Source organism: Nothobranchius furzeri, chromosome 10, assembly GCF_043380555.1.
Source record: "Nothobranchius furzeri strain GRZ-AD chromosome 10, NfurGRZ-RIMD1, whole genome shotgun sequence".
NCBI lineage: Eukaryota > Metazoa > Chordata > Actinopteri > Cyprinodontiformes > Nothobranchiidae > Nothobranchius > Nothobranchius furzeri.
Window position 1 is genome coordinate 5,457,854 of NC_091750.1, and position 15,938 is coordinate 5,473,791.

At 38.7% G+C, this 15,938-nt stretch overlaps 1 protein-coding gene and 1 long non-coding RNA gene across 2 annotated transcripts; both read right to left on the reverse strand.

The window, feature by feature from the left end:
• Positions 1–555: 555 nt before the first annotated feature.
• LOC129163466 (sterile alpha motif domain-containing protein 3) lies at positions 556–5,038 on the reverse strand. Its single transcript, XM_070555265.1, has 9 exons — positions 4,920–5,038; positions 3,758–3,953; positions 3,509–3,670; positions 2,943–3,030; positions 2,688–2,852; positions 2,197–2,403; positions 1,589–1,757; positions 1,348–1,427; positions 556–852 (listed from the first exon to the last, which is right to left on the reverse strand). The coding sequence occupies exons 1-9, from the start codon at positions 5,011–5,013 to the stop codon at positions 556–558; spliced, it is 1,458 nt and encodes a 485-aa protein (XP_070411366.1). The 5' UTR covers positions 5,014–5,038.
• Positions 5,039–11,835: 6,797 nt separating this feature from the next.
• On the reverse strand, positions 11,836–12,727 carry LOC129164356 (uncharacterized). The gene is made up of 3 exons (XR_008563947.2): positions 12,316–12,727; positions 12,062–12,189; positions 11,836–11,975 (listed from the first exon to the last, which is right to left on the reverse strand). It is a non-coding gene; the product is annotated as an uncharacterized lncRNA (long non-coding RNA).
• Between the last annotated feature and the right edge of the window lie 3,211 nt (positions 12,728–15,938).

Sequence of the window (15,938 nt, forward strand, 5' to 3'; positions counted from 1 at the left end):
GGAAAAAATCTGAAGTAGACAAAACCTGCTCAAGTTCTGGACAATCACTGAGGCGGAAACCACGTTTTTCCAAATGATAACGAATAAACGAGTCGTAGTTTTCTTTAAAAAAACATAACAGAAAACTAAGATCATCAACGATGTCTTGCTGAACAGTGTGTGGAAGGTTATTTTTTTCAGTACATTTGAGAATAAAGCTAAATAAATGATCTCCTAAATTATCAAGCAAACTGTCCATACTAGGTGGTGTGGGCTGCTGAACTGTGTGTGTCTCGTCCGAACTGTGTGTGTGTGTGTCTTCAACCTCTTTGTGTGCATGGTTTTCAAATCCATCTTTAACTACCTCAAGGCTATTCAAAACAGAGGGTTTGTGTTTGCGATACACATGGCGTCGAAAAGAGTGATACTTGCAAAAAGCTGCCTGGCAGTCATTTATTCCACAAGTGATGCTGAAATGAGCCTCATGTGCGTGTACTAACCCAACATGTGTAATCAACTTCCTCAGAGTAAATGCCCTTTTTGAACATTTTGAACATTTGTAGAGTGGGGGCATTTTTAATAGAGTTGGTTAAGTACCCTGGTGACACTTACTGGAAGGGGTTTGTCTCCCTGGTCTCCTATGTTGACAATGCAGTTCTGAAGAAAGACAAGTGTTTTCTTGAAGTATGCAGGGTAGGTCATGTTGAACACGAAGAAGCTGGAGAATGCTGAGATGTAGGCCTCATCCAGCGAGCGGCACGAGCAAACATCCACTCCTTCAACTGTCACAACACCGCGACACTGTCTTGAGAGGGCAGCTGTCCAATTCTTATCCTTCATTCGAATGGTTGGGTATGGACTCGTGGGAGTATTCTGCAGAAGAGGAAGAAAAACATTAGTATACAGTATGTTTGAGCAATATGTGCCAAGTGGATTTTCAACAGATTCCTCAAATTACATTCTTTTTTTGCTGCAAAACAAAACTGTCTATTCTGATAACCTGTAAACATGGCCCCTACTCCAAACAAACTTCTTGACCAATGACTGTTGTGGTAGTGTTTGATAACCTGCTAAAGTTTGACATAATATTCAGGGGCAAAAGCAATCACCCCTGACAGTGACAGTGCCTGTGAAGAAGAATTTCCCTAAGGGGACAATAAAAGTAGGTAGGCAGGTGGGCGGGCGAGCGGTCGGTCGGTGTAAACACCAGACAAAACCCAAGAGCACAGCAGCACTGTGGATTAACAGCAGTGTTTCCCCTACATTAGCTTAGCTGTGATGCTGAATCGCAGCTGAATTCAGCTCCATGCCAACAAAACACCGAGAATGAAACGTGGCCAAAGGCTATGCATGGCATCATGCATTTACCTCTCCAAGGATGATGAAATCTTCTATCTTCTCCTTGAAGATGGATGGCAAGAGGAGAAGTGCCCCCTTGAAGTCAATTCCTAGGTCATACAGATGCAAATGCACTTCATTAGATTCTGATAGCATGCAAATTCCCATTAACATGCTCTTGACATGGCACTATGGTACATCAATTATCTCTGGAAGAGACAGCAAATGAATTGTCACAAAATTTACTATTTGTATGAGGTCAAATTAGCACCTGTAATGTCTTCAGCCAGTGCATTCACTCTTGCCTCCATGTAGACCTTCTTCAGTGGCAAATCCTTGGTCATTTGAAGAACATTTTGAAGAACAGCTGTGAAGTTTTCGCTAAAGCGGCGACAGATGTTGTCTTGGCAAGGATGCATTAAATCAACCTCATCACACAACTGGAAATGAAAACAGCAGAATAGACAAAAGAATTACATTTTACATTGAGGATTTAAACTTTTGACATGTTTAACCCTCCCACTGTCCTAATGGGTGTGACCCCACGAGGAAAGTTGATCATTGAGCAGGATTGATGGTTTATCCCTTAGGTCCATGTGACAGGGGTGAGGAGTGAGCACCACCTCACCCCTGTCACATGGACCTCAAGGGATAAACCATCAATCCTGCTCAATGGCCAACTTTCCTCATGGGGTCACCCATAAAGACAGTGGGAGGGTTAAAGACACAGACTGGAGATAAATGTAAAGTGCTTTAACCCTTGAACAAACATTCTAAAGATAAAAAAAGATTGATTAATCTGTTAGTACAGAAAATAATAATCAGATTTAGAGACAAAAAATCATTAGCTTATTCCCCAATCATCTTAACAATCCTTACCCCTGTGGGTGTCCCCAGGAATGGATATCTCTTTAATAGGTCCACAGTACACATTCCTTCAGCTACCTCTCGACGTCTCCATGCAAAGGTTTTTGTCATGCGGTCTTTCACCAGTGCTGTGTCAGGATGTAGCTTCTTGTGCTGATCATTTAGTACCTTGATATGAGCATCAACGGAGGCTGCATCTTCCCCCACAAAGCACGAATCCTTTGTCAAAGCAGATATCAGTATTATCATAAGTAAAATCTGATAAGTTAATGTTACTCCAAATGTGGTAATTTGAACACCAAATGCTTTGAAAAAAAATGCAAAAATGTTGAATAGGAATTGCAAGTTGAGCTGACTTTTGTTAAATCAACTGTGAAGTTCCTTTTTCTATGTTAATGTTAAAATGTTTCTTTCAATTAATGTTTACTTTTAGCTTTACAGAGAACATATTAAGACTACATATGTTACCTTAGCTCTTAAAGGCTCAGGGTGTGAGGACTTACGAGAGAGGGCTTCAGTCTCTTCAGACAGGAGCTGCTGGATTCCTCTGTGGTCCGATGTTTCTGCGTGCGTCCAAACTTTTCTTTAACCCGGTTCACTTCTTCGTTGCTGATTAGGGGAGCCCGTCCTGCTTTGAACTTTCTCTTGAGTTGGCTATGCCAGGTGTCCTAGTTGTTTCAAATGTATATAAGAAGTTAATTATGCTTACCTTATATTAATATAATCTATAAAAGAAGCAAAAAAGGAGAGGTACTCACATAACCATTTCCGTGTACATCTCTTAAGAAAGGATACTTCACAATCAGGGCTTTGATGACCTGGATGTAGTCTGAGTGGGTTGGGTACCTGTTTCAAACATAAGAAAAACAACCCACAATACACTGATTACTCTTATCCTTTCCTGGGGGCTTTTCTGTTCTTCAATTCTTCTAATCATATTGTTATTACCATAAATAGTATGTTGGAGACCAATGTCAAATCAATGTAGCTAAAGTTGATTTTAATTTTTTTTAAATGGGCGTGGGCAAACAGCCACACCTCTCCCAAACTTCATTAATTGAATGCAGTCCTGAATTATTAAATTTACTCTTGAGCAAATTTGAAAATAAACACTTTGGATATCATAGTCCAGATAAGGTCTGGAGACACAGGATGTATGGTTTTACCACTATTGCCAGTTCACTAGAACCGTGTGTCACACCACACTCAAACGCTGGTCTCCAGATTGAGAGGCAGATGGGCTAACCATTTGTTCTCTGCCTCTCGTACAACAGCAATATTAATATTAAGAAATTAATATAATTATTCGGAAAGGAACCCTTACATTGTGTACTGTGACAGCATTTCATAAAGAGTCCCAATTATTTTGTTTCGGTACTTCTGTTCTTTCTGGACTGGTTCTTTGAGATCCAAGCGACTCTGGACATCTTGTGGGAATTTTGGAATGGAAATAACTGCAGGCAGTCTACGGCAAGAAGGTATAGAACTGCAATACAGTAGGAAAACAGCATTAACTAGCCATTTTACAAGCACTTAAATACATATGCAAATTTAGACATTTATCACAACCTACCTCTGGTTTGCTTGGGACACTGGACCTTCAGCGGTACCTTCAAATGGGTCGACCGGTTGTAAAGTGATGATGACTTCCTTGTAGCGATTTGTGAAGTCTCTGAACTTCAGCTGCTTTTTGAAAGACTTGTCAAAAAGATATGCAACCATGGTCTCAGTGAGTCCACAGTCTACCGTCTCTCCATCTACATCGTTATCTGAAATATAAAGTACAGTATGAAATAATTTTCAAATTTAGTTTTAAAGTGACATTATGGTCAATACATAATAATAATAATAATAATAATAATAATAACAACAACAACAATAAGCTATCATTGTGAATCTGTCTATATTCCTCAAAAGGAAGTCACAATAAATTATCTTGATTAATTGTTAATATAAATTAACTGGTAATATTGTGACCTGACCTGACTCGACTGCAACGATATTGTGACATTGTTTAATCACGTTGCAAGCCGGATACATTGCTGAAGTGAATTTTAAATCATCAATAAAATGTTGTAGTACACAACATTTTTTTATTTTGTGGGGAAATCCTTGCGCCGATTGCCTGTTGGCTGTAGGCATTATTCATTGCAACCAAAACAATAATCCGAGTTGTGGATAGAATAGATCCCTAGACTATCTTGTCTGTTTTTGCTGCCCACAATTTGCCTCCTTGATTTTGGTTTATTGATCCCTGATCAGCAGCTAGCTGGCATCACAGGTGTTTGCAGGCAGTGTCCCTGCACAGAGCTTACAGCTCTAATCATATTCGAAAATCTCACTAAGTAGGTGGGATGGTACAAATGTGTACCTTCCATTGTTTAAAATCCCTTTGAGCGGGAAACAAGTTGGATGTGATAAATTTGCTTAGAAAACGATTTTGTTAATAGCTATATTTACATACTAGCATGTTTTGAGAAATTATTGATTTTTTTTTACATTGTTGTACAGGGTTAGTCACTATTTATTGATAAAACACTCGAATACGGCGGGCAGACAGACATTGAACATTCCACCAACAGTCTAAATAGTCCACATTTGTACCTTTCTTTGTTTAAAACTTAGCTAACTGCTAGCTTTCACCCATGTGAAATGTAGCTCTTCGGACTTTTGCTAACTACTGTAAAATTACACGTTGTAATTTTTATAAAAACACAAAATCACACCCGACTTACCTCTAAATCTTTGCGCCTCGTCGTCTGACACATCAATGCCTTCTTCCATCAACTTTTTAAGGAGCTCCTCCGTTGATAACCCCCTGAGAGTCATTTTCTGCGTCAATGCTAGTCAGTGCGGGGTGGGGTGGGGGTGGGGGTGGGGGGGTGGGGGGGGGATAGGCGGAGCACTGGTTTTCAGCCTTTGGGATTAATGCGCGTTGCGAACTTGACACATGAAAATACAACTTTGTGGTATCAATGCGCAGTTGTTTAGAAACCGTTATGCTGTCTTGGCGAACTATATTTGTAATTTACAAAATGTAGTCACCGTAACATAAAAATCTGCTTGACATTTTAACTTCCAAAGAACCTCGGTTTAACCTGATGTTGCAAATAAAAAAAAAACCTCACAATTAATGAACAATTCTAGGATGTAGTAAAAGCAAAAAAGTAAATGGCTAAACATAACAGTAGAATGATTTCACATTTTTGAAGGCAACAACCAAGATGTAAAACATTAAAAATTATAGCTGGAACTTAATAAATTGGAAATGGACCAATTTCTTTTAACATCATTTGGTTGTGCCTGCATGCCATTGTGTGTGTATGTGTGTTTTTTTTTAAATATAATTTAACATAACTTACACAAAGGGAGGTTACAGATATTCTTTGTGTGGCAAGGTGGAGAAACAAGGGCCCGGGGGGGATTCGATCCCCAGACTCCCGGATGAGAGTCATACTCTCTAACCAGTCAGCCAAAGGGACATCTACTTGGCCAAGTAGCCAGGGCTCATGATCAATCGGGACACTGTGACAGGACGCTCACACTGTCACAATTGCATCATAGGATAATTTATGTACAGAGAGGACCAACAGATTTGATTATAACATGTAGCTTTTATGAGCACACTCACATCTCATATGAATTTTACAATTAACCAGGCCCATCTCGATTTTCCCATGCTGACCCATTACCACATTCTGCTACTGTCACTGCAGTACAGGTCAAAATGGTACAGATTTGTACTTTATTTCAAATTGAACCTTTAAAAGTACAATACTGGACTTTTAAAGACCAGTATTGTACTTTTAAGGGAACATTTTAAAAAAATGTACCTATAGGTACAAAAATGTCCTTCTCTCGTACCTCTATTTCTGAGAGTGTATGCTGAATTCAGAAACTAATTGCTGAAGCTGAAACTAAGCAAAACTGTTAAAATGAGCTGAATGTTTTGAAAGATTTAGAAGCAAAAAGCACCAAAATGTAAATAAAGCACAAAAAGTGAAGAACGGACAAAACAATCCTAAATAGCAGAAAACTGAAATCTGAACATTATTTAAAAATCTGGACAGCAAAAACATCTAAACACTTGTTGTTTGAGTAGGACTAGTTTAACAGTTTAATTTTTATATTTAGTTGAACTGTGAAATGAGTAGCATAAGCCAAATTCAGAAACGGATTGCTGAAGCTGCTGCATAGCTGAAGTGAAGCTGAAACTAAGCTAAACTGTCAAAATGAGCTGAATGAATTTAAAGATTTAGAAGCAAAAATCACCAACAAGTGTAATAAAGCTCAGAATATAGGTGAAGAATGGATAAAAAAAATGCTAAACAGCAGAAAACTTTAATCTTTGAACATTTATAAAAACTCGAAATTTGAAATGTTAAACAGCTGGCATTTGAATGAGAATAGTTTAACGGGTACATTTTTACAATTGGCTGAAGTGTGAATTTAGAAATATTTGCTGATATCTGAAACTGATAGATTAACATATGTTTAGATTTGATATGGGATGGATGAATGGTTGGATTAATGAAATAACAGATGGATTATTGGATGGATGTTAGATGGTTTATTGGATGGATGGATTGTTGGATGGATGTTGGTTGGATGGATGGATGGATGGATGGATTCCTTAGGCCTAGCCGATCGATTTGATGTCTCACATGTGTGGGTGTGTAATTCCATTTAGCCAGAAGGCGATTGACCTCTCTCAACCAATCAGGGGGCCGGGTGGGAGCGGGGCACTTTCCCACCTTCTGACGGTCAATCAGATTGAACTTGTTTCTAGTTTGAAGTACAGATAGTTCAAAAAGATTTTAAAAAAGGAGTCTGTTATTGGCTCAATATTCAGCTTTTTAATATTCATTCCTTGTTTAAAGTGATATGTAGTTCCTTGTGTTGCCATGGTAACAGATAATGCATTTAAAATTGAATACAAGATTCCTGAGACCAAACTGGTCGATTTGATGTGTCATTTGTGTGGGTGCTGGATCCTGATTGGACAGAAAATGGTTGAACACTCTCAACCAATCAGAGAGCAGCACTGTTTTCCCGCCTTTTCCCCCTGGCTGTTGGAGGCCTGCAGCTGTACTCCTGTTAATGAGAGAAGCCTTAAAATCTGTCCTTCAGAAGTGAAATTGGACCTGTCAAACTTCTCATCACCATTCGAAAAGTACTGCACCGATTTGAAAAATTCAAAAAGCGTGAGTGGCAGAAGACTTTGATGATCATCTGTGCCGATTTGTATGTGCCTACCATGAATTGTCTACAAGCTATGACGAGAAACTTTTAGCTGTGTGAAGCCGAACTGAGGAGAAAATCTCTCTTCCTTTAACATGGGTTTCAATGAGCTAGATTCTGGCTCTCTCCTCCTTCTGAGGCTTGTAGGGAAAGAACGGTAACACTTACAGAGAAAATGAAACCCATTCTGAAAAGCTGACAAAAATTCCTACTTTTTGAGTTATAATTTGTTTTGGTAGTCTAAAAGGTGTGGGGGTAGTAAAGAGTTGTTCACAGAGGATGTGAAGTTCAAAAGTTAGAGTGCGGAATCTTCAGTTGAGAGTGGGGAGAGACATTTTTTAAAATTTGAATTTTCTCAAACAAATGAACCGTACGACCACAATGTTTGGAGTACAGTCATGACTTATAGCTCAAAACGAAGGTATTTTTGTTAGCTGTAAGCCAGTGTGTGTTTCATTTCAATCGGACCTACGGTTCTCTTGCTACAATGCCAGAAATGGAGCAAGGGAGGGTCACTGCTCCTATCTTTCCCCATTATAACTTTTGTGATTTTTTCTGAAAATTTCAAGTCGTACCTCAACTTCTACCTGCGATTTTAGAAAAACCGTAAAAGATATCAAAAAGCCTCTTCAATATGTTAAACAGGAAAGTCTTGTGAGTTTGTTGAACTTTGAATGAAGTCTCTGAGTTAAAAGGAACCCAGTAGAGTTTTAGGTCAAAAAAGTGATAGGAATTTGCTGAAAATTGACCAATCCCATTCATTTCAATGGGAAAATTTTTGCAGAAAAAGCTTAATAACTCGAAAAATTTGAAAGATATCAATGCCAAAAGTAATAGCCAGAAAGAGCTTAACGAGCTGAACGTTTTGGTATAAAATAGTTGAAATAGCTCAAAATTTGAAGGAGAAGAAGAGGTTCAAAAAGTGTACGGAAGCAGAATACGGAAGAATAAAGAGAAACAGGAAAACAATAGTTTGAATGCTTTTCAGCATTCAAACAATAAAGAGAAACAGGAAAACAATAGTTTGAATGCTTAACAGCATTCAAACAATAAAGAGAAACAGGAAAACAATAGTTTGAATGCTTAACAGCATTCAAACAATAAAGAGAAACAGGAAAACAATAGTTTGAATGCTTAACAGCATTCAAACAACTAGAAAAATTGCATTTATTGCACAAATGCTGTTTGAATGCTGGATAGCTGAAACTGTAAGCCGAAGCTGCTGAACAGCTGAACTGAAGCTGCTGAACAGCTTAACTGAAGCTGAAACGAAGCAAAACTGTCAAAATGAGCTGAATGTCTTGAAAGATGTAGAAGCAAAGCACCAACAAGCAGATAAAGCACCAAAAGTAATTGAAGAATAGAGAAAAATAATGCTAAATAGCAAAAAACTTAAATCTGTGAACATTGTATAAAAATCTGGACAGCTTAAATGTCTAAACACCTGTTATTTCAATTGGACAAGGTTAAAAGTTTAATTTTTACATTTAGCTGAACTCTGAAATTAGCTGTTTATGCTAAATTTGGTAACTGATTGCTGAAGTTGTTGAATAGCTGAAGCTGAAACTAAGCTAAACTGTCAAATGAGCTGAATGTAGTGAAAGATGTGAGAGCAAAAAGCACAAAGAAGCAAAAAAAAGCACAAAAAGTAAGTGAAGAATCAAGAAACCTAATCCTAAATAGCAGAAAACTCAAATCTGTGAACACTGTTTAAAAAAATTGGACATCTAAAATGTCTATTTCAGTAGGACTAGTTTAACAGTTTGATTTTTACATTTAGCTGAACTGTGAAATTAGCATCATATGCTGAATTCAGAAACTAATTGCAGAAGTTGCTGAATAGCTCAATTGAAGCTGAATCTAAGCAAAACTGTCAAAAGGAGCTGAATGTATTTAACGACTTAGAAGGAAAAATAATGAACAAGTGTAATGAAGTCGAAAAAGTAGGTGAAGACTGGAGAAAAAAATCCTAAACAGTAGCAAATTGAAATGACTGAACTCTATTTTAAAAACTGGACAGCTGAAATGTTTAAATATCTGTTATTTGAGTAGGACTAGTTTAAAAAAAAAATATATAAAAAGGATGCAACAACAAAAAATGAAAATCAGTAAAATGGTCACAATAGATGTACAGTTTATTTATAAAGCACTTAGCATAGACATAGAATCAAAAATTGCTTCACATAGTTTAAAACAGTATAAAACGTAATGAAACAGACTTGAAATCTCTAAATTGTTAAATTTCTCTCAACTAATCAAAAATAAAAGTGAGTGGACCAGAAAGAAATTGTGATAAATCCAGGAAGTATTTAATGTTTTTAAGTTAAATTTTTTTTATTGAAATACAGAAAATTTGAGTTAAAACAGGTTAGTTTAGAAGTAAAATGTTAATATAATTCACGGCAAATTCTAATAGCATATTTATTTAAACGTTAAAGTTGTAGGACAGCATAATAAAAAATTTAAAAAAATACAGTAAAAGAACAAAAAATATTGAAAATTTAATTATTACAATTTATAAAATCAATCAAGTAATTTTTTTAAAATATGAGAAAAATAATTAAAATAATTTCATGTTTTCAAATTAAAAGAATTTCAAGTGAATTTAAAGAAAAAAATGACAAAAGCTTATAGCATTTAACACTAATGCACATTTTAAAACCTTGTTAAAATAATGAAAAAAAATGTTTTAGAAAATGAATGTTTGAAAGAAGGTTTCACTAATAAGAAGGACTTAAAACACAAAACTCAGAGGTCAAAATGATTAAAAGAAAAGTCAGTTATAAAAAAGACTATAAAATTACAGATATGGAAGCTTGTACCAACCATCCTTAAATTATAATCATTATGATTATAATTTAACTATGACAACGGCACCTGTTTGTACTGTGGAGACATGCTTTAAGCTGAACACAACATTTGTTTTTTTAACTCAAACTATTTTAAGAACAAAGTATATTTATGATGAAGGCATGAGCTCACTGACATCCAACACAAAAAAGAAAACTTAAACATTATTCTGACTTGGAAACTAAAAACTTAAAAGGTGAATGCAGCACACTGTACGTAGGGTAACATTCCACTTAATGTTTGTGTGTGTGTGTGTGTGTGTGTGTGTGTGTGCGTGTGTGTGTGTGTGTGCACAATTCAGTATTATCTTAAATACTGTCAACTGAGTTAATAAATTGGTCAGTAATTCATGAATTAGGATTGTTTGTTTGTCATAGTTTTATAAATGCTCCCTAGTTCAGATTTTTTGGGGAAAGAGGAGAACATGTCAGGGCTTTGGTTGCAGTTAGTGAGTCAGAGAACTAGTTAAATAAATAAAATAAAATGTATTCTATAAAACTTGTAAATGTAAAAGTGAAAAATGGTTTAGTTAAACCTTAATGGTTAACCTTAAGCTAAAATATTCACACAATGTGTTCTGATACCACAGCTGTTCTTTAAAATGAGTTTAAAACAGATCAAAATCATGATAAATACCTAAATTTGGGATGTTTGGTTTAATGTATCTTAGAATCCTGGTCACCTGTATGACCTGAGGTCAGATTTTTTATCAAAAAGCCCCCACTTCACTAGATATGACCGGTTCATCTTTGAATACTTTCAGTTTGACTCCCATCTCAACACTGAGGTGTGTTGTATGAGTTTACCTGGTGTCACAGCACATATGTGGAACACCTGTCCTATACCTACATATCAGCCGACACCCCACACCCAGACAGGACTCACTCAAGCACAGAGCAGATAGAAAGTGGAGCTGCTTACTCATTTTTACTTGTTTGGAATTTAACAATTTCAGTACATAAAGTATTAAAGTAGGGATGTTCTATATTTACAAGATTGCTGGGTTTGGATCAGACAGCACCTGACACTGATGCAGGTGACCATATGATATGTTTGTGTGAGTCTTGCCTTGCCTAAACCCGCCTACTGGTCAGTGTTAACACTGGGTTAGCCTGTCACAGGGCTACCTCCATCATTGTAGTTCTACATTATCCTTTAACAATAATAACAGAGAGGAGAAACTAAAGCAAATGAAAACTATAATGTATCAGATACATATTATAGATAAATGGTTCATTTAACTGACAGGTGACAAAGTAAAGTGGAGACGGCCTTGAAATGAGTGCTGAGTTCCAGTTTGATCATATGGGACTTTTTCCTGTTTCCTGGATCTGCTGATGGAAACCGTCAGCTGAATGAGTGTCCGTGTTAAGATGTTAGTGTGATCATGCCAGAGTGGATGTTTATTGGTGCAACAATCTGCGGCTTCAGTGTTTGCTGCTGTTGCACAGGACGTTCAGCTACAGGCATTTAAGACAAGAACACAGAGAACACGTTTGTTACTCAAATAGAAATGTGTTTTAAACCAAGGAGGTAAAAATGTTGATTTGTTACCTTTATGCCTCATGAGGTAGACATGATGCTGCAAAAGTGAAGTAGGAAATGAGTATGAACAGCATCTCTGCAGCAACCAGAGTCAGACGACGTCAGACGGTGACACAGGAATCTCAGAGGAGGATATGCAGGCATCAAGGAAGAGACTGTACCAACAATACAGAGAAATAAAATATTACATTAGTGTTAAAGCACCAACATATGAAACTAATGATCAAATGTTATCAAATACCTTAGAGTCCTGCAAAAGAAAATAAACATCTCCTGACCAGGTCTGTCCCACACCCAGATGTCACTGAGTGTTGATAAATGTTTCAGTTGGTTCAGTGCTCTCAGATGTAACGTGAAGGCAGAAGAAACCTGCAAAAAGACAATAATTAACATTCATACACCTGAAACTGGAGAACACATTTTTTCTACTTCATTAAACATCATGAAGGAAATATTTAGCATTTAATAACATTATTAACAGGAAACATTTGACACCTTCCATCATCTGAGATGATCCTGGACCCTGGCAGGAGGCAGAGATGTCTTTGATGGTTCAGAACAGCGGGTGTAGAGAGTGGCAGCAGCAAGGTGAAGCTCTTAGAGCCAGAAGGTCAGGTGGTGGTTGACAGGAGCTGTATCCTGTGGGATGAGAGCTCGTGGAACAGCAGTCTTTGTGATGTCCCTGTGTGGTCCAGCAATGGCGGTGCAAGTTTGACTCATCAGTTCATGAAGCTGATGCTGAGACGTTTTGGGTTGTGCTGATGTTGAAGAAGCTTGAAGGTGTTTTATCAAAGAATACAGGAGAACATGTCTCCTGTGTGACATTAAACTTACAAAAACCTAACAAAAAAGAAAATTTACCCCCACCCAACCACCCCTTCCCCCTATTTAGTGGGGTGCCGGCTGGTTTTATGCAGTCAATGGTCGGACCTGTGCATTTACCCTCCCTTAACCCACCCACCCAGGTAAATGCACAGACCGCCATTGTCTAAATCAGTTTTCATATAGATTTTATCTGTAAAAATGTTCTGAATAAAATTGTTTGTAGTAGAAAACATGAATCCATAGTAATAAAAAGGTAGAAAATGTAATTACATGAACAACGTAGTGATTTACAATATTTAGAACAATCAGAAAAATGCATTGTCATGTTCCATAATTATGACCTGTCATCCAATAACTTATGCTTTAAACTGTGATTATAAATATAGGCTAAAAGCAAAGTGAAACTTCATGATTCTCATTTCAGACAGACTTTATACTAGAAAAAATTTGATTCAATCCTGTTAAATCATCAAACTTTCAAAATAAAACATTATTCTGCATTAACACGTCACTCCACTTGTCCATGATTAAAACTCACCTCACTTCATGGTTGGCTAGAGGACAACACACAGAAAACCGGGTCATGGTAACTATAATAGGTTCTCAGGACACCACAATGTAAGCTCTGCTGGGGCTGAGAGATAAAAACAAGGTCAAGCAGTGTGTTCTTGTCTGTGGTGGCTGAAGTGATCAGCTGTGCATACCCCCTGGACTGAAAGTGCTCTACAATCTGCTTCCTTCCACCTGAAAACTGATTCTCATTAAAGTCGCCACATACAATGACTGGATGACAGTCCATGACCTCTAGAGAGTCTAAAAGGCTTACCAGGTTCTCCATGAATGGTCTCATGATGTAGTCTGGAGGTCGGTAAATGACTGCAATCAGAGCTGGAAACGGTGTCTCAACCTTCAAAACCAAAAACTCCAGATCAGTCACATTGTGCACATAGCGTTTCTCACGGACCTGAATGTGCTTTTTCACATAAACAGCAACTCCACCACCACTCTTGCAGGCCATCTGAGGAAACTTGGTGTAGGACTGGTGTCTGCTGCGTTTGAACATGGTGTAGCCATCCAGAACAAGACTTTCTGCAACAAAAGAACCTTGCAGGTGTGTTTCGGTCAGACACAACACATCTGCTAAAGACAGTTCGTGGTGACTCTTTATGTCATTGATGTGAGCCGGTAAACCCTCGGTGTTGTGGTGAATTAGGGTCAAAGTGTCAGGTCTGCTTGCTGCTTCTCTCACCAGAAGAAGAGGCATCATTTGATCCACACTGGCCTGTCTCATGCTCTGGAGTGCTGCAGTCACATCAGGATTGGCGTAGATCTTTCTCTCATCCAAACCCAGGAGATACAGTCCACCGAGGCTAGTCACCCTACTCAGAGCCACGTATGCCATTCCAGGTTCAAAGATGTTCTTCAGTGAGACCACAGCTGCATGTGTCGTGAGACCCTGAGTTTTGTGAGTGGTGCAGGAAAAAGCCAGTCTTACAGGAAACTGTCTGCGTACACCTCCTCTCTGCTTCAGGCTGTCCTCTGCTCTCTCGATGTAAACCAGATCATCAGACCCAGAAGCTCCATGGCGGTTGTTCCTGACAGATGACTGGTTATCCATTCTCAGAGCAAGTTTAAAAATGTGCTGGGGGTCTATTTCAGAAGCTATCACTCTAACCAGTTTACCAAAAGCACCGTTAACCAGGCCATCCTGGACATTGATGTTTCTCGTCAGCATGACTCGAGCTCCTTCAGCCACTTTCAGACAGTCAGGTAATTCACCTCTTCCTCCTTTCAAAGGTGTGTCTTTCCTCTCCATTCTGCCAGTTCGTGGGTCTTTCTGGAAGTCATCTGCATCTATTGTGATGATGTTATCGTGCAGCCGTTCCAGTGTTGCTGAGTTATGAGCTTCCACATCCTTGTTGGTGGCAAAAATGTGCAGCACATCAGAGGGACAGAGTTCTGGTTCAGTGATGGTGCGTGATAGCATATCTCTGTCTGCTGGAGAGAGCTCATCTGTCTTTTCCTTCACTCTGATCCTGTTCAGCATCTCTGCAAAGGCAACATCATCTTTCTGCCGCATGATTTCAGTCAGACTTATCATCTGAAAATATGGCTGCCAAAGGTCAATGTCTGATGGGTCGTAGACACAGAGGGGCTTAGACTGTCGAACTGGTGGTAGCTGATAAAAATCTCCAACAGCTAAAACTGACATTCCACCAAATGGTCTCTGGTTTCCTTTAATCTGTTTCAGTCTAGCGTCCACGTAGGCAAACAGAGGCTTTGAAACCATGGAAATCTCATCGATAACAAGGATTTCTGCATTCAGAAGTTCACACCTGACTTCATCTAGCTGGTTACCAAGTCCTTGAATGGGAGGTTTCAGGCTTCTGGGTAGTTTGAGGAGCGAGTGCAGTGTGGTGCCACCGATGTTAAACGCAGCAGTTCCCGTGAATGACGTCAGCAGAACAGTTGGGTTTGAAAGGTCAACATCCTCTGCAGGCAGTCTGCTCAGAATCTTGGATGCTTCAGAGTGAATGCATCTGACAACCATGGATTTGCCAGTACCAGCACCTCCCTCCAAAAAGAAAAAGAATGGATCTGGATTGAGGCCACACACACGTTTAATACACCAGTCTCTGACTGCATAGAACACACAGGCCTGCTTCTGGTTTAGATTCTGGTACATCTGACGCAACACAGTGGGATCGATGGCAGGTGTTTCTCTGACAGCTCTGACTTCTGCTGCAGGTGGAGCACAGTAGTCTGGAACATCCTCCTGTTGGTCCTCTGGCTGGTCATCGCACTGCAGTCTCACAACTTCAGATTCTGGAGCAAGATTAGACCACTCATCACAACCTTCACCTCTGTCCTGTTCAAATTCCTCAAGAGCAGACTCGATCTCTTTACTGTTGCGTTCATATTTGTCCTGGTTTCTGGTGACAATGTCCTTGACAAACTCAGAATGTTCTGAACCTGGTAGTCGGACCCAGCCGGACTTGTAATAGGACTGATGAGTTTGTAATCGGCGTGATTTCAGTTCTTGCTCTGATCTGTGTGGAAGGTAAAGTCTCAGCAGTCTTCCGTAAAACTCCTCTGGGTGTTTCTCTTTAGAGCAGTGATAAAACCTGATGACACAAGGCTTATTATTCTGACGCCTTTGCACAAATCCCAGCTGGTTGAGGAGAGGGAGGACTTCTTTGCGCACACTTTCTTTTTCACTTACAAACCTGCATGTTGCTGCAAAATCAGCTAAACACATTTCCTCGTACTCTGGAGTCTCAGGTCTGGATTTG

Coding starts and splice junctions, on each gene's coding strand:
- LOC129163466 (XM_070555265.1), bottom strand. CDS start 5,013: ATGACTCTCAGGGGGTTATCAACGGAGGAGCTCCTTAAAAAGTTGATG. Junction 3,954..4,919: donor CGAGGCGCAAAGATTTAGAG/GTAAGTCGGGTG, acceptor TTTATATTTCAG/ATAACGATGTAGATGGAGAG. Junction 3,671..3,757: donor GTGTCCCAAGCAAACCAGAG/GTAGGTTGTGAT, acceptor ACTGTATTGCAG/TTCTATACCTTCTTGCCGTA.